The sequence below is a fragment of the Hemicordylus capensis genome, chromosome 2, assembly GCF_027244095.1.
Source record: "Hemicordylus capensis ecotype Gifberg chromosome 2, rHemCap1.1.pri, whole genome shotgun sequence".
Lineage (NCBI taxonomy): Eukaryota > Metazoa > Chordata > Lepidosauria > Squamata > Cordylidae > Hemicordylus > Hemicordylus capensis.
In genome coordinates, this window is record NC_069658.1 from 192,045,705 (window position 1) to 192,064,451 (window position 18,747).

Consider the following 18,747-nt stretch of genomic DNA (forward strand, 5'->3'; position numbering starts at 1 on the left):
CGCAGGCGGCAGGGGATGGTGGGGAGGGAGCACATATATTACACACACATGTAAAAAAAAACACAGCTTTGAGTCAGTGTGTTTATGTGACCTGAAAGGTTGAATTTAAAGTTGATAGATTGGTCAGCTAACACTTTTCTTGATTAATCAGTGGAGTCTAAATTTAATCAGAAGTGGCACATGTCCAATGGCTATACTACACAGCAAGAAGTCCAGGATTGCCACCAGGCATACACTCAACAGGGAGCTGCACACAGACCCAGCTCTCTGATGAATGCTTTTATATGATCCATCTGCTTTCAAGAACTTGTTTGTCACAGGAACAATTTGCATTAAACCCCCCCCCACACACACACCTAAAAACATTGTGAGGCTGTTCACACAGGCAGCCCTACCTGTGCTTGCACAGTCCTACCCAGGAAGGGCTGCTTGTGTAGAATGTTGGGATTGGTTCCAATCCCAGAACCACCCCACCAGGTAGCCCAAGTTTTTTACTCAGGCTTTTACTGAGGTAGAAGGATGCAAGAACACCATTCCACCTCAGTCCCCGGTCATGTGGCTGAGCCACAGAGCCGGGCAGCTAGAGTGCCTGGCAGCAGAGAAATCCCTCAACGCACTGCACTCATGCTGTGCATTGTGGGATTTCTGGAGGCCAGGCTTCAACCCGGCCTCATTTCCCCGGCCTCCAGATGGCCACACTGCTCCCAGCAGCATGATTCATGTGGGTGTTTGAGCAGCACAGCCAAAAACAAGAGGAGGATCATCTGGGGGGGAGGTAGGTGCAATTCTGCCTTCACTCCCACCCTCCCAACCCTACACTATTAGGTTGGATGAATGGCTTTAATACGTGACATCTCTCCAGTAATAGTGCCAGCCGAATTACCAGGGCTGCAAAATTTAGGCAGCAGTCCTAAACACACTTCGCTGAGGCTACGCCCCAGTGCAAACAGTAGGATTTGCTGCCAAATACACAGATATGGGATTAGTTCAGGGCTGCACAACTTCAGCCCTCCAGCTGGTTTTGGACTACAAATCCTATCATCTCCAGCCATTGTGGCCAATAGTCAGGGATGATGAGTGTTGTAGTCCAACATCTGCAGGAGAGCCGAAGTTGAAACATTCTCCCTTTCCCTCACAAACCGGAGAGGAATGCGTCTTCTGCAGTGACGCCCACTATGTCACGTGTATGCATAAGCTAAAAACAAAGGAAAGATACCTTTTGCTTTAAAACTATTATTTTCTCATAATCAGATTTATGCAGATTAATGGATTAATTAAGATTTCTTTAATTGGGTGACAGTCAGTGTTCCATATAACAGGGGTGTTGTTGGCTACAACTCCCAGAATCCCCAGCTGCAATGGCCTTTGGCTAGAGATTTTGGGAGTTGTAGTCAATAACATCTGGGAATCCCTGTTACAGGGAACTCTGGTGACAGTCCCACTGATTATCACTTTACAAACAAAAGTGTTTGGGACAAGTTGGAAAACAAAGGAGAAGAGGGATCCACACAAGTGTTCCCTATAACAGATATTCCCAGATGTTATTGACTACAACTCCCAGCATCCCCAGCTGCAATGGCCTTTGGCTGGGGATGCTGAGAGATGTAATCAACAACATCTGGGCATTCCTGTTACAGAGAACATTGGTCAGCACCCTGGACAGCTACCCAAGCTTCTCAAAGGGTCGGCTCACCCTGATAAAGTGAGTGAACAGGTAATTCTTACCTTCGGGTAACTGGTCCTTACAAACAGCTCAGAGTCACAGATGCACCTGTAGTTGGGGCCATTTCGCACATTACACAGAGGCAAACTGGGGTGTGATGCCGAGTGTAGACATAACAGAATGCTGCAGTTAATCACAGCTCTCACTTTTCCCATTTGGAGGTGTACACTTGAAATGGCATATTATTATTTATTATTACATTTATATCCCGCTCTTCCTCAAAGGAGCCCAGAGCGGTGTACTACATACTTGAGTTTCTCTTTCACAACAACCCTGTGAAGTAGGTTAGGCTGAGAGAGAAGTGACTGGCCCAGAGTCACCCAGTTAGTATCATGGCTGAATGGGGATTTGAATTCGGGTCTTCCCGGTCCTAGTCCATGCTGGTCCTAACCACTACACCACGCTGGCTCTCTCTAAAAAAAATATGCTTTTTTGCCTTAGAAAAGTGAAGCAGTTCTCACTCTGTGGCCAAACAGTTTATACAACTGCATTCAAGGGGAACAATGATTAAGAACAACAACAGCTTAACAGCCTTCTCCACCCTGGTGAAATCTTCTCTCAGTGCTCCACGCTAACCCTCCTCTCCCAGCCAATCAAAGCAAACCTGTGCAAGGCCTTTCAAAAACAGGCCTGGGAAACACAATTCCAAACGCTAATGATTTTTTTCCACAAGAAAGAGAAACCATGGATTGACTGGCTTTGTGAGTCACTTGATCAGTCTCAATATCCTCTTGGTATTTAACCCACTATTGTCTCCCAAGCATTTGATGTGCTAATTAGAACTGAAATGCATAAACCAAAGCAACACTTGCTTTCAATGGACTGCACAATGCGAATTAAGGCATGGTATCCCACACCACTCTCTGACAAAGCCTATTTATTTGGGCAGGATATTGTCAGCCAGGATACAATCATGTGCAAAAGAGAGACTTCAATGCATATGTTTTATTCTAATTCCAGCTAGGAATTTTGCAACATGTTGCCCAACCTTTGGAGCAGAACAGGTTAACAATATTATGAATTCTCATTTCAGAATGTGTGCTTGCTTAACATGGGACTTGGGTTCTTGGGCTTGATTTCACATAGCTCTCCTCAGTGATCAGAAGAGGACACCCTACTTCCTAGCTCAAAGCACACAAAGGGGCTATTCCCACGATCAGCCAAAATCGGGCTAGGGGAGCCTAGCCTGACTTTGGATGATCGTGGGAGCCACCGGGCTCGCAGGCAAGTTAACCCGCCTAAATACCCCTCCGTTAAAACCAGGTTTGCGGAGCAAGCGCAATTTTGTTATTGTGAGTAGCCGCGGCATGGCTCCACACCGCGGCTACTCACGAGGAGACCCCCGGAGGGGAAGTGAAAAGCCGCCTCCTGGCTTCGGGGGTCTCGCCAGCATGCCCTGCGTGCTTGTGCAGGGTATGCTGGAGCTTCCGCAACATTTATTGCAGACTGCACACACAAACAGCCACAGAAGAAGGTAGGACAGACTTGCCTTTGGCCTGAGTAGCGAATCTGGACTATCCAGATTTGCACAGTTCAGCACAGCTGGGCCAGGAGAGCTCCCAGTTTCCTAGACAACCAGGTATCCCTGGTTTGATCCTCTCCTACTCCGGGATCTCTGGTCATGTGAACAGCCTCAGTGTCTAGGTGGTCATGAATGGTATATCATGAGAGGTGGATAGAACAAGTATATATTGTTATGTGAGGATTGTGTTTCTCTTACCACTGAGGACCACTTCAGACATTATATTTTTCCTACACAAAAATTACTTTGTATAGGACAAATTATGAACATTGTGTGTAGAGGTTCATACAAAATTATTATATATGTATTGTTGTATGTCCATGTGGAGAAAAATGCACACACAACAATATCCTCATACACTAACAATCCCCACACATGGTTTTTCCCCAACAAAGAAGTGCTTCCCATGTGGAAATAGCATGACATGGGACTGGGCCCTTGAAATGATCATAGCCAGCCAGATGTATAGGATTAAGAACAAAGATGCAATACAACAAATATTTATATACTGCTTTTCAATGAAAGTTTCCAAAGTGGTTTACACAGATATAAATGAATAAAATGGCTCCCTGTCCCCAAAGGGCTCACAATCTGGAAAGAAAGAAAGAAAGAAAGAAAGAAAGAAAGAAAGAAAGAAAGAAAGAAAGAAAGAAAGAAAGAAAGAGAGAAACATATGATAGACACCAGCAACAGCCACTGGGGGATGCTGAGCTGGGGATGGATAGGGCCCGTTGCTCTCCTCCTGCAAAATCAAGAGAATCACCACTTTGAAAAGGTGCTTCTTTGCTCAGTTAGCAGGGGACAAATATGCACAAATATGGGCATCAGCTTGCCAGAGGAGACTACTCCCCGCCCTGTCCAGAGCCCTTAAAAAATCCAGAGCTCTTAAAAAATCACAGAGAATGTAAAGTGGAGAGGTCTCATTTTGTGCTGAATCTGAGAGACCAGCTCTGTGCTTCTCTGACTCTTCTACAACACGCAAAAGAGAGGATTAGAGCTGGGTTTCACTTAAAGCAGTGCTGAATTTTCTTTGATGAACAATTTGAGTGGTAGGTAAAGTGATGGGGGGGCATAACCCCTTTGAAATCCTCCCAACTGGATGCCTTTTCACTGCTGTTTTCAACCATTAACTGTGTTTTTCACATCTGATGCTATTCTAGTGCCCACCACCTGGCTTTTAGGTGAGGCATCTTCTTCTCCAGTGATCCTAGCCAGCCAGGGAACACAGGGGGAATACGATACCATATAGCTAATCAGATCTGGCTATGTGATAACATCATTGAGGGAAAACGAAGCCAATGCTTTGCCCACAGTTAAGACTATTTATTATGGGATACTATTTATTATGGGGGCAAGCCCACCTAATGGCACAGTGGAGAAATGACTTGACTAGCAAGCATGAGGTTGCCGGTTTGAAACATGGCCCGTTGTTGTTTCCCAGACTATGAGAAACACCTATATTGGGCAGCAGTGGTACAGGAAGGTGCTGAAAGGCATCATCTCATACTGCATGGGAGATGGCAAAGGTAAACCCCTCCTGTATTCTACCAAAGACAACCACAGGGCTCTGCGGTTGCCAGGAGTCAACACCGACTTGACGACACACTTTATCTTTATTTATTATGGGAGACTATTTATTATGGGAGGTAGAGCGAAGCAGGAGAAGCATATGTGATTGCTTCCATTACACATAGTTACATGTACTTAAGCTTAGTTATAGTAGAAATGGGGACTAAGATGTTTTGAAAAAAGCTTCAAAAAAGGGTGGGTTTTAAGAAGGGAATTGAAAGAAGAAGAGGCATCACACAAGTGTTCCAGGAGGTAGTTCCAAACTAATGAACAGCAAGGGAGAGAGGGCAAAATTGTTCGAGAGAGAAGGTCCTTTGGATGGTTGAAGATGGTGCAGCTGGAGGTAGGAAGGTCACAGGCAGGAGTGTGATGGGATATAAGAGGGAGGGAGAGGCAAAACCATGGAAGGTAAGGACATGGAGTCTGCACCAGATCTGGGACTAAACCGGAAGCCAACGTAGGGATTTAAGGAGGGATGTGATGTGGTCAGAATGAGGGGAGAACTGAATGAGTTTGGTCCAGCAGAGTGCTGGATGCAGGTGAAGGGACTAAGATGGGACAGCAGAAGAGCAGACAGGATAATATTGCAGTAGTCAAGGCAAGAGATGACCGAGTGTGAGCTACAGTTTTTGCCAAAGGGGCATATTCTTACAGCACTGTAAAGGGAGTAGTGACATGATCTGATGATAAGACTGATTGTGGGGAACAGAGGAATCAAGAGGCTCCATCCTGGCTCAGCAGGGTAGATAGTAACATTGTCAATGGATAAGGAGAGAGGAGGGTGCAGGAGAAAACACGAGCCGTTCAGTCTTGGAGATATTGAGATTGAGACAACAATGAAACATCCAAGCCGAAATGCCAGGCAGGCAGTTTAAAAGGCAATAATGGAGGGAGAAAGTTCTGGGGTAGAGAGCTAGAGCTGGGTACTGTCGATGTCTAGATCACTGAAAGTCATGGGATTTGATGAGGCCCCTGAGAGAAAGGGTGCAGAAAGAGAACAGCAGAGAACCAAGAACAGAGCCCCCAGGTACCCCAGCAGAGAGACAGAAGAGGGGAAAGCACTTTCCCCATGGAAAGACTGAAAGAACAGTTAGACAGGCTGGAAGAGAATCATTTGAGGACAGAATCAGGACATAGGCAAAGTCAGCAGGGAGCCAAACCATGAACAATTTGCATTCAATTCGAGTTCGGGTTCATCAGGAGTGGCCCCATAGCAAACTTTAAGTGGTTCAGCAATCTGTTCAGGATCTTTGAGCTGGTTTAGATACATTTCATGTAGAATGATATCAAACTAACTTCCTTGTATGCAGCTTGTTAAAACGAACACAATTATAAGGATTTAACTCTCTGATTCACTCAGATATCGAGGCTGTTCTCACACACATCCTCACCCAGGCTAGGGACACCCACCCTGGATTAGGCTGCATTTGAGAACTGCTGAGGTCAGGGCTGATCCCAGCGGGCCAGTGCTGCCTAGCCCAGCTTTTTAGCCCAGCTGCTAGCCAAGGTTAAAAGGAGCGAGTGTTCTCTTAACCTGGGCCACCTGCTCATGTGCGAGCCAGGCTGCTTCCAGCCCAGCTGCACACAGAGACAGGAGCCTGAAGCACTTGTCTCTTGGGGGAATCCCCCCCAATGCGTCACGCATGTCACACAGTGCAATGTGGGATCTCCGGATTCATCCACGCTGCTCCCGACAGTGCTGGTTGTGTGAGCATGTGGCTTCAGGGCTGCGAGCGGTCGTCTGGGGGAAAGTAGGTCGAACCCTGCCTGCCCCCTGCCCGCCCCACCGTGCATGTTGGCACAGTCATGTGAACAGCCCCACAAACTTTTAAAAGTGGTCCAGCCATCTGTTCAGGCTCTTTGAACTGGTTTAGATACATTTCACGTAGAATCATATCCAACTCACTTCCTTGCAATGCAACACTTTAAAATGAACACCATTACAACTATTTAACTTGAGATTCCTGCGGCGCATATGCTCCCAACTTCCAGTTGTGAGAAACCGGGAAAAATCAGTGATGTGTGGCTGGCAATCCACCAAACCCGCATTGACTCTAGAGCGACATCCTTAGTTGAAATACTAGATTAAAGCTCTGGCATGCTTCCAGGCACACATCGCCAATTTTCCCCCAATTTCTCACAGCCAGAAATTGGAAGTTTGTGCACCATGGGAATCCAAGATTATCCACTTAACCCACAAAGAAACTATTGTGAGAACCAGCCCAATACATATATAAATGTTGTGTTGCTTTCATTGGATCCACCTGTACATCCCCTTCCACATTCTGATACAACTAGTCATGCACACACCTTTAGTTAGTTCACAGCTAGGGAGCAACAGCCCCCTCTTCCGTCATCCCAAAGAAGCCTTTTCCTCATCCAGCTTAACCTGTGCAAGTCCCTCTAACAGGGGACTGAGTGACTTCAATAAGGAACAGCATTTAGCACCTGCTGGAACTATGGGGATGGGGCCATGGCTCCGTGTCATGCCCAAGGTCCCAGGTTCACTCCCTGGCATCTCCAGATAGGGCTGGAAAAGTCTCCTGCTTGAAATCTTCGACAGCCACTGCCAGTCAGTGTAGATAATGCTAAGCTAGATGTAGCTTCCTATGTTCCCTATATTTCCAAAACGAAATACAGAATAATAATTTTAGAAGAACTTGGAAGTGGGTGTAAAATTTGACAAGTTAAAAACAAGAGGCATGTATAATCCTGTGTAAGTTGCATACACCAGCAAATAAGTGGGGAAAGTTACTAAGAGAGCAGCTGAACTCCAGCACTGCACTCCAGCAAAGATCTGGTTCACACATACATGTTTATCATGTGATAAGTTGCACGTGTGAATGGGCCATGTTATGCAGACACAATGCTTTTCAATGGAATCAGCTCATATGAACAGCTGTCACTGAGTGTTCAGACATCGAGAGATGTACTTGCATGCATGAACCAGGTCTGAGCATCAAGTGCCAGAGAGCTCAAACCAGGTGACTCGGGAGACCAGGCATCCATTCCCTATTAACTCCACCAAAATAGCTGGTCAAAGGAGAGAGCTGCAAGACTCCAAGGCAGCAAGCCGGAACCTCTGGTCTCAATCCTTTTGAGCCAGGAGTCCGGTGGCTCTGTGGAACCAACCCTGTTCTACTCCCTGCTACACAACTCCCACAGCATCCTTCAGTTCCTCCTTCTGAGGAGCTCATTGAAGTCAGCCACCAGGATGCGCCACTGTATTTGTCTGACTGCCCACCTCCTGCACAGAGCCACATACTTCCTCCTCCTTTTGTCCTGCTTTGCTCTGCCTTGCTGTGAGGGGGAGAGGTTTTTATGGCCTCAGAAACTTGCCTGCTGCCAGGGAGATATCCGTTCCCAAAGGGAATGCCAGACTTTAGGTCTCATCACTGGCCCTATAATCTAGGCCAGGCCTGCTCAACTTTGCCCCCCCCAGCTGTTTTTGGACTACAACTCCCATAATCCCCAGCCACAGTGGCCAATAGCCAGGGATTATGGGAATTGTAGGCCAACATCTGCAGGAGGGCGAAAGTTGAGCAGGCCTGCTCTAGGCCAGTGCCTATGATATTTGTGCAGAGTCAATTAAGCTCACATCTTACCAGCTGTTCTTGCTAACGGCTAGCTGTATCTTGCTCCTAAACTGTAAAGGCTTCTTCCAGAATATTCTCCTACAAGAGGCAAGTTTGAGTCCCACCACACCTGTGTGTCCTGCCCTGCTGTGCCTCACTCCACCCCTTGAGCCTGAGCTTGCTTTCTCTTATGTCTGGAGGCTGTGGGACGGGGAATGATTTCCTCCGATGCCCCCCCACTTCCTGTTTCCTGTTTCCCTTCCCAGCCTCCAGTGCCAGTGAATGTCGAGAAGACTTGAAGGCACCGGCTCAGTTGTTTTGGGTTCCTGGCATGTGCTTGACATCCTTACCTGATGACCTGCTGCTTCAGCCTTGGGCATCTTAACTGAACTGTGCAAGCTGCAGCTGCCTGCCTCTTCTCCTGCAGTTCCCGGTGACTGCTGGGGCTTGAGGCTTCCAAGGCTTCCACTGGTTTGGCCTAAGCTGAGGGCTTTATGAAGCCATGCTTGGTAGGACATAATCCTTGCTATAAATACATCACCATTTCTTCTCCTCCCTACTAGCTCTGCAGGAGTCTTCCACATTCCAGTCTCCTTATGCCCTTCACTCCAATCCCACATTGTTCCCATCGTCAGAAATCCAGCAGAGAGATCAAGACGACGCAGCTTGACTTTATCCACGTTGCATCACCACAGCCAGAATCCATGTCTAAAATACCCAGTCTTTTAAAGCTAAGATTAGGAACACGTGCCCAGTTTTGACCTTCTGCTTGCCAGAGCTTGGACACATTCCATCTGCCACCTGCTGAATGCAGCTGCAAAGGATGGAAGCATCTTTCTTTTGGAGATGCACCAATGTGGAGCTCTAGAAAGCAAAGCATGCTGGACTAATTGGGGGAAAGCCAGATACAGGAACATTTTTAGCTGTGCACCCCTCAGGGGCATATAACTACCAGTGAACAGGGTTTTCGTGTGGAGGGGAGAGAAACTAAAATCACATTTCCCTCCCTGCATGCTGCACTGCGAGGCAAGCCTTGAGCACAGGTAGTCTACCCACTTCTTGCGAGGGCCGAGCTCCTGCTCTATGCTCCTAAAGCTGTGATGAATGTCAGCCACTGGGTGCAGCGAATGTTGGCTGAGCCAGTGGTAAAGCCAAGCAACTCAGTGGGTGGAGTCAACAGGAACTGGAGGAGTGTGTGCCTATTTGATAAGCTGGACTTCTTGGCAGTGATCAGTACCATTGACCACAACATCCTTCTTGACCATCTCTTGGTGATGGGGACTGGGCCACTTGGTTCCAGACTTGTTGGGGAGACACATCTCAGAGGGTGGTAGTAGCAGACTGCTGTTTGGGTCCATGGCCATTGGCATGTGGGATCTGGCAGGCAGGATTCAGTCTTGTCCCCCACCTATTTAATACCTGCATGAAACTGCTAGGGTGATTTGGAGATTTCATTCAGAGATTTGGAGCTCAATGCCTTCAGTATCCTGATTATATTCAGCTCTAGATATCTTTTCTATCAAATTCCAGGGATGCTGAAGCGGTCCTGTGCCTAGAGGCAATGAACAATCTGGATGTGGGCTAATAAACTTAGCCTTCTGAAGAAGATAAAGTGTGTTGTGTAGATAAGACAAGAGGTGCTCCTGGGTTTCAACCAGTGGTGGATGCCTCCGAAAAAGTAGGTTTGCAATCTGGAGGTGCTTCTTATCCCACAGCTAAACCTGGATCTCCAGGTGGTCACTGTAGCCAGGGGTACCTTTGACACGATGTGGCTGGCACCACTAACTGCACCCATTCCTTGAAAACCGCCCTGAGCCATTTTGGAAGGGCAGTATACAAATAAAATCAAATAAAATCAAATAAAAAATAAATAATAAAAGACAGGCCTGGTCCTGGCAACACATGCTTTAGTCACCTTGAGACTGAACTACTATAACACACACTACATGGGCTGCCCTTGAGTGCTTGGAACCTTCAGCTGGTTACAGATACAGGGCAGCAAAGCTGCTAAGGGGGGCCGGTCGATGGAACCATATAATAGGCCTTGACAAGCTGTTTTTGGCTCTAGAAGCCAGTTCAAAGATTTAGGAGTCAAAATATCCTCTGTTCCAAGGTTGGGGGCAAACTCACCACTTGCCACCAGCAAAGCCTCCAGCTCCATAGTGGGGGCAGATTCAGCACTCGCCCCAGCAATGCCCTCCACTCCATGGGGACAGGCTCTCCCACCTTGCTTGTCCCTGTTTTGCTTGCCCCAGGCTTGCTCACTCCTCCTGCGAGACATGTCCATCTGGCTCAGAAAGGCAACTGGGAGGATGAGGAAGCAACCTGCTCCTTGCCTTGTGAGCTGATTCCTCCTCCTGATCACGTCCATTGTTCACATGGCTTAGGCACTATGCTTCAGTCCCCAGGTTTCATGGTGAGTTGGCACCTCGGGATTAGGGCACCTGGGAATTGATCCTCCCGTATAACACCAATGTTGCTCCAACTGCAGGGGCTGCCGATTTGTTTCTGGGCTCAACTCAAGCAGCTGGTTATTACTTTCGAAGTCCTACATGGCTTAGGCCCAAAGTATTAAAGAACCACTCCCTATATGAACCTCCTGCTCTTTACTTGTGTGTTCTGCCTCTGGCTAAGGTGCAGCTGATGACGGGTGAGGGACTCTTCAGTGGTGGCACCCAGGCCACAGAACCCCCAGCCTTAGGAGATCCAACTCACCCAAATGATGTTGTCTTTGCTGCTTTTTGAACATGTGCCTCTGTTTAAGTTGGCTTCTAACTTCTGGCAGGAAAGCATGGCTGCCTTCATTCTTTTGCCTTGACTTTTTATTTTGGTTCCTTGCTCTCTCCATTTGTTTTTATGATGCTTTGATTGCTTGGAGTTTTTAACTGAACTTTTGTGAGCTGCCTCAAATGCAGATAGATGGAAAGGTGGGATGGAGATATAGAGATAGAGATAGATACAGATACAGATATATGAGAGATGTCGGCCAAGCCCGTGGTGCATGAAGCTAATGTGGTTGATCCTTCAGCCAGTGCTGAGTTAAAAGATAAACCCTTCCTTTACCCTTGCTTTATGAATTATTTGATAGCAATGTTGCTTTTGTATTATTTATATGGACTTGGTTAACCACACCTGAAAAATTTACATTGATGAGATATATTTTGATAACTAAAAAATTTAAAATGCCACTTCTTTCTAGGTTTCAACATCAATTGTCGCTGGTGAAACTTTTACTTGAAGATAATGCACTGTGCATCTCTCATGTTGTAGCAAAATTTTGTTACATCGCAATTAGAATTCGTAGTTCATCGATTGATGCTAAAGTTAATGATTAAGTTAATGTTGAATGCTGGAATAATGTTTATTGTTTGTGTTGTTATTTTGTTTTGGCCATTGGCCGTAAATAAAGTATCTATCTAAAAATGTCCTCTGTCAAAAAGCCAGTGCCAACCAGGAACATAGATGTCCAGCCCAAGAGACTTCCAACTTCAGTGCAGTCAAGGATACAGTGAGGCAAACCAAATACTTGTAGTAACATCAGCTGATCAACCATTCAGCCCTGTCTTCCAATCTGGACCTAGGTGTGGCCTTGTTTTAAAAGATGGAGCAAGTTAACTCTTCCCTGTGTCTAAGTGCAGTTTACTCTGAAACATGTTAAGTAGCTCAGGGCACATGCTGATCATGCATTCACAACCAGGGTCATGTAGTCATTTCTAATTTGAACCAGGATTCGCCTGGGCTTTGCCGCAGTATCAGCTCTGGAACATGAAGCTGTAAGAATGCTCCTGAGCATGGGAGAGATATTTCCCTTAGTCACTGAAGAATCACAACCAGGCTCCACATATATGCATTAGGTAATGGGGAGAGGAGTTTTCAGATCAGTCAGCACGTGCTGACCTTCCTCTTACAAATTCGACACTGCATCAGTCACATTAAAACAAACCTTTCCCCAAAGCACCTTCTGGACATTCTCATCTCCATACACAACCAGAGTTAATGCCAGATGGCTAATGTCTTGTGGGAGCATTTGTGGGAACTCAGGGCCAAACTACATGATGTATCGCACTGGGATAGGCTACTCTGGCTCACCAGCTCACTCCTTGTTGAACTACAACTCCCATCATCCCCCAGCCACAATGTATTGCAGCTGAGGATGATGGGATTTTTAGCTCAAAAGCCAAGGTTACCTATCACTGGTATAGCGGATCATGAGTCCTGCTTTGGTCCCAGTCCAAATCCTCCCGCAGCTGTCAACTGCCTCAGGAGAGAAGCTGCCACTGGTGCAATAGCAGCTAGAGGAGCTTCCAGACTGGGACCAGAGCATAGGAAGCTGCCGTATACTGAGTCAGACCATTGGTCCATCTAGCTCAGTATTGTCTTCACAGACTGGCAGCGGCTTCTCCAAGGCTGCAGGCAAGAATCTCTCTCAGTCCCATCGTGGAGGTGCTGCCAGGGAGGGAACTTGGAACCTAGATGCTCTTCCCAGAGCGGCCCCATCCCCTAAGGGGGATATCTTACCCTGCTCACACATGTAGCCCCCCATTCATATGCAACCAGGGCAGACCCTGATTAGCTAAGGGGACGTCATGCTTGCTGCCATCGCCAGAGCAAAGGGTTAATCCTTTGCAGTAGCAAAGGGTTAAATCCAGTGTCCCCTCTCACAGGGATTCCCAAATGTTGTTCACTACAACTCCCAAAATCCTCAGCTGCAATGGCCTTTGGCTGGGGATTGTGGGAGTTGTAGTCAACAACTTCTGGGAATTCCTCTTAGAGGGAACACTGGATAAATCCCCTCTGCCCTACTTGCTATAGCTCTGATCCTAATTGGGGGATGAGCAACCGCTGTTTAAGAAAAAAAATGCACAGTAATGACATGCTTAACCTAATGTGTAGTTTGATCACCCTTGAGAACCCTTGTATGCTGCAAAATATACTTGGGCATGCTCTAGGTTTTAGGGGGCATGCCCAGTTCCTACAGAGCACTGGCAAAGCTTGTTTGGCCTCCCCATTGACCCATCTGAGCTGAGAGGACGGCCTCAAAAGAGTAGCCCAAATATTCCCCTGTAGCTGTTTACTGCAGAGAGAGATCAGTATTGGTGGGCAAGCATCTTGCAGGGAAGCTATCACTGATCCTCTTGCCAATCAGCTTCCAAAGAACCCACTGTTCTCTGGGGCACACTTTGACACCAGTGCTCTAGAGGTGCCCTAGTTGCCTACATGCATGGGAGTTCACCTCAGAAGTTGTCCCATTCTAAGATTCAGCATACATGAATGCTGATGTAAACATGAATGGACTTTCTCAACCATTGTGAATTGATGCACCCAACCACTCTTGTGATTTCTTTCTTTCTTTCAACATGTGTGATAAACAGCTCCCTCCTGGTTCTAGGGCCAGCCCATCCATGAGGCTGGCTGAGGCAGTTGCTGCAAAGAAAGAAAGAAAGATGGGAGAGCAAGGGTCACTGCCACCCACCTCTGCCACTCCCCTTTCTCCTGCCACACCTCCAGTATTTAAAAAGGAAGAGGGAAATGGAGGGGAGAGTTGCAGTTTCTCCCGGAAGACACTCTAGCCCTGCCCTCTCTTCTCCTCTGTTCCCTTCTTCCTTATTAGACATAGGCATGGGTGTCCACGGGACTTTTCCCAGGATGGGGGGAGCAAAGGCTGCAATCCTGTGCCCATTTACCTGGGAGTAATCCCCACTGAATTCAATAGAACTGGCTCAATCCAGGAGGGGAATCTCCACCTGCATGTCTATGAATAATATGGGGAGTGTGGTGAGAGAAGGAAGAGCAGAAGCAGCAACAGAGATAGCAATAGCAATAGCACTTACATTTATATACCGCTTTATAGCCGGAGCTCTCTAAGCGGTTTACAATGATTTAGCATATTGCCCCCAATATTCTGGGTACTCATTTTACCGACCTCGGAAGGATGGAAGGCTGAGTCAACCTTGAGCCCCTGGTCAGGATCGAACTTGTAACCTTCTGGTTACAGGGCGGCAGTTTTACCACTGCGCCACCAGGGGCTCCTTGCACCTTGGTCCTGGGCTGAAGGGTGGGGGCAGGAAGGTGCTCTCTGCCACTGAAAAGGAGGGCAGTCAGGTGCCACACACTGGCAAGCAAGGGTGGAATTTGGCATCCTGCTTCAGACACAGGCAAGTCTTGGGCCAGCCTGAATGGTTCTGACCACTTTGGGGGAAGATTTATTTTTATTTGCAAACCATACTAACTAATAATCCGAGAACTTGTTGGCTTCGAAGCATAAGAAAAAGCTTGGAGCCTCCCCTATCAACACCCCTCCCAGATCTGAGTGGGGCCCCTTTGGGCGGGGGGTTGGGGGGAGAAATACAGGCCTGAACAGCACTGTGTCTCAAGAGCTGACCCCAGACATGAAAGGAGTGGCTGGATCCCCAAAGAGAGAGTAGTCAGAAACTCACAGCATCCTGGGTGGGGGTGCAGGAAAAGTGACCAGCATTGAGAGAGGTGGAGATGGGCGTGGACTGAGAAAGGAGGGGAGAGGCAGCGGGGGTATCTGCACACCTAACGGACAGCGTTGCGCACTAAAGCTGGCGCTTGTAGACGAACTCGACTCCGATCTGGTCAAACCACGAGCCCTCCCCTCCACGCCACACACAACCATGCCAAACTCCGCCCCCCTGACCCCTAGCTGGCACGCTTTCCTCAGAGGGAGAGGGGGTGACTTCACCCCGATGGTCCTGGCTTGGGCAGAAGGCGCCAACTCCTGTCCCGCTGTCCCCCACCGGTTTCGCTCCCCGCCCCATGCCTCCGGAGCAGCGGAGGGAGCTTCCTCTGCAAGGCAGGGGAGCGGAGCCCCTTCGGGCGCGAGCGACGGGCACTTACCTGAGCGGCCCGGGAGACGGCGATCGACAGCAGGAGCAGGTCAACGAGGAAGCGCATCGTGCAGGCGCCGAGCCCAGCCCAGCCCAGTCTCGGCGGGCTCCAGCCAGCCGGCTCCCCGCTGCCTGCCACCCGCCCGCTCAGCGGCTCCTCCGCATCCCCGCGCCAAGAAGGAAAAGGCGCCGCTGCGGCCAGACTCCAGCGCGCCCCAGGCGGAAGGATAGGCAGGCAGGCAAACGGACGGCGCCTACTGGCCTCCGCTTCTCTCCACCGAGCAGGGCAAAAGCAAGGAAAGGCGGTGGCCGCCCGCCGCGGCGCCTGCTGCTGCTGGGGGGGGGGGGGGGGGGCGCGCAGGATCCGGCAAAGGCAGGCTCCGCCTAGCGCTGGGCCAGACAGGCAGCGCGCCTCTTGCGCTCCCACGGCCCCAGCGCCACCTCTCCCAGCCGGCGAGGAAGGGAGGGGAGGACGGTGGGGTCCCACCTTGGAGGGCAAAAAAGGAGGGGAGGGGGGGTTCCTGAGCCGTCATCTCATTGGTCCTCTCAAGCTGATCGCCTGCCAATGCCGAGCGCTTAGGGGGGGCGGAGGGGAGCCCCTTCCTCAGGCTACCACGTTAGGGAGACACTCGGATAGTATATAGCTCGAGAAGCGTTGCTTAAGCGGGCTGGGGGGAGCCCACAAATCTCTCTCCTGCTTAAATGGCCCTTTGCACTGTCGCGCTTTCGAATCGGGGCCACAGGCACAAGTTCGCACAGGGCGAGAACTAATCCGGAATAATTACCACTTTGACATTCCGCATTTGCAATAAACTAAAGCGGGTCAGAATCCCCTCTTTAGGATACGAATCTCCTAAAGGGAAGATTGGTTGATGGACTGATTGAGTTACAAAGGCAGGTCTCGCTGAAGCAGCCCTGTCCAATGCAACAATACAAAGTGGACGGGGGTCCACCACCTTTTTACCCTGCTTTAAGTACTCTGAACATACAACAGGCTATTGAAGTGCATTGATCCAAATTGTGCTGAAATATAACTCGAGAGTGCTGAAAGAGGATGACCAGTGGACCCCACTGGCTTAACAGCAACCTATCATGGCTAAAGTTGGAATTATAATACCTGCTGGTGATTCGGAACACAGGTGTAAAGTTCCATTCTAGATTAGTTCTGGAGAAGCTACTACCACTCTTGCTGCCAAATTTGCAAGCATTAAAGCCGATTAGAATTCCCCAGGGCACAGAAAGCGGTGGTTAGTAGCGTTAATTATCTCTTGAGCAAAATGGTGTAGTCTGTTGGTGGTGGTTCCAGATTATTATTATTTTTTATTATTATTATTTACATTTTATATCCCGCTCTTCCTCCAAGGAGCCCAGAGCAGTGTACTACATACTTAAGTTTCTCCTCACAACAACCCTGTGAAGTAGGTTAGGCTGAGAGAGAAGTGACTGGCCCAGAGTCACCCAGCTAGTATCATGGCGGAATGGGGATTTGAACTCAGGTCTCCCCAGTCCTAGTCCAGCACTCTAACCACTACACCACGCTAGCTCAGAAGGGAACAGCATATAATGGACAGAGAACAATGGTGATGGGAAGCAGGGGCCCCAAACACCAGGGTGGATTCCAGACCAGCATGCTGTTGTCCAAAGACAAGAACCTTAGGCCAGTGTGGACGCTGGGTTGGGGATAGGGAGAACTGGTTTCAAATCTGTAACCAAAACTGAAGTTCACAGGGTGGTCTCGGGTCAAGTATCTTTACACTGGGTTTTTGTGAGGGTAACATAGGATCACCACTTTTGAGTGCCTTGGATACTTGACAACTTTCAAAGGAGTGAGACACAGATGTGAAATCCATAAATGTCTGGATAGCATAAATGTAGGTGGAATTTCCACTTCTGGAATAAGAGTTTCCATGGACTGGAGGCACCCCACCCATCCGTAGAAAAGAAGCCTGGAATTGGGGCGTGGGGCGCCAGGACACCTGGGTCCCATTTCAGATTTGACATGGTTCCTTGTAAGATCTAGGGGTAGTTACTTATTCTGACCACAGAAGCCATAGATAATACATTTGTCTGTGTATTGTCTGAAGAGAGCCAAACCAACCAACTTTGCAACTCATGTGAAGCAATCCAAATCACTGGCTTTTCAGACCAGAGGGGCCCATGAATTACTGAATGTATTCATCTTATTTGCCTCTTGCCTCTCTTTTTCAACTAAAAATGCAACTTTCAAAAGAAGTATAAAATACAAATTGGCCAAAGGAAGTCCATGGATTTGCTTGCGCCCTTCTCCTGCTCCATCTCTTGCAGAGTGATGGACTGTGGACAGAGGGCCAAATAGCAGCTGGGCCAGGCAGTCATGAGAACATAAGAACAGCCCTGCTGGGTCAGGTACAAGGCCCATCTAGTCCAGCATCCTGGTTCACAAAGTGGCCCACCAGATGCCTCTGGGGAGCCCACAGGCAAGAGGTATGTGTATGCCCTTTCTCCTGCAGTTGCTCCCCTGAAACTGGTATTGAGAGGCATCGTGCCTCTGAGGCTGGAGATAGCCCACAGCTATCAGACCAGTAGCCATTGATAGACCTGTCCTCCATGAATCTGTCTACATCCCTTTTAAAGCCATCCAAGCTGGTGGCCATCACCACATCCCATGGCAAGGAATTCCATAGATTAATTATGTGCTGTGTGAAAAAGTACTTCCACTTGTCAGTCCTAAATTTCCCAACCTTCAGTTTCATGGGGTGACCCCTGGTTCTAGTGTTGTGTGTCTGAGAGAGAGAGATAAATTTCTCTCTGTTTACCCTGTCCACACTCCATACATAATTTTATATACTTCAATCATGTCTCCCCTTAGTCACCTTTTTTCCAAGGTAAAGAGCCCCAGATGCTGTAGCCTAGCCTCATAAGGAAGGTGCTCCAGGCCCCTGATCATTTTGGTTGCCCTCTTCTGCACCTTTTCCAGTTCTACAATATCCTTCTTAAGATACAGTGACCAAAGCTCTACACGGTACTCCAGATGTGGCCACACCATAGATTTTTATAAGGTCATTGTAATATTAGCATTTTTATTTTCAATCCCCGTCCTAATGATTCCTAGCATGGAATTAGCATTTTTTCACAGCTGCCTTGCACTGAGACAACAGTTTCAATGAGCTGTCCACTACAACCCTAAGATCTCTCTCCTGGTCAGTCACTGACAGCTCAGATCCCATCAGTGTACATGTGAAGTTGGTGTTTTTTGCCACAATGTGCATCACTTTACACTTCCTTACATTGAACTGCATTTGCCATTTTGTCCCCCAGTCCCCCAGTATGGAGAGATCTTTTTGGAGTTCCTCACAATCCATTGTGGATTTCACTACCCTAAATAGTTTAGTGCCATCTGCAAATTTGGCCACTTCGCTAGTCACCCCAACTTCTAGATCATTTCTGAACAAGTTAAAGAGCACTGGTCCCAGTATTGATCCCTGGGGGACCCCACTTCTTACTTCCCTCCATTGTGAAAACTGTCCA

General features: G+C 48.2%; 1 protein-coding gene across 1 annotated transcript in view; it reads right to left on the reverse strand.

Annotated features, from left to right (window-relative positions):
* OLFM2 (olfactomedin 2) overlaps window positions 1-15,591 on the reverse strand; it is a 283,573-nt gene extending 267,982 nt beyond the window's left edge. The window contains exon 1 of the mRNA XM_053300615.1: window positions 15,251-15,591. Within this exon, the coding sequence (XP_053156590.1) occupies window positions 15,251-15,307 (57 nt within the window). The 5' untranslated portion in view covers window positions 15,308-15,591. The remainder of the gene's footprint in view (window positions 1-15,250) is intronic.
* Between the last annotated feature and the right edge of the window lie 3,156 nt (window positions 15,592-18,747).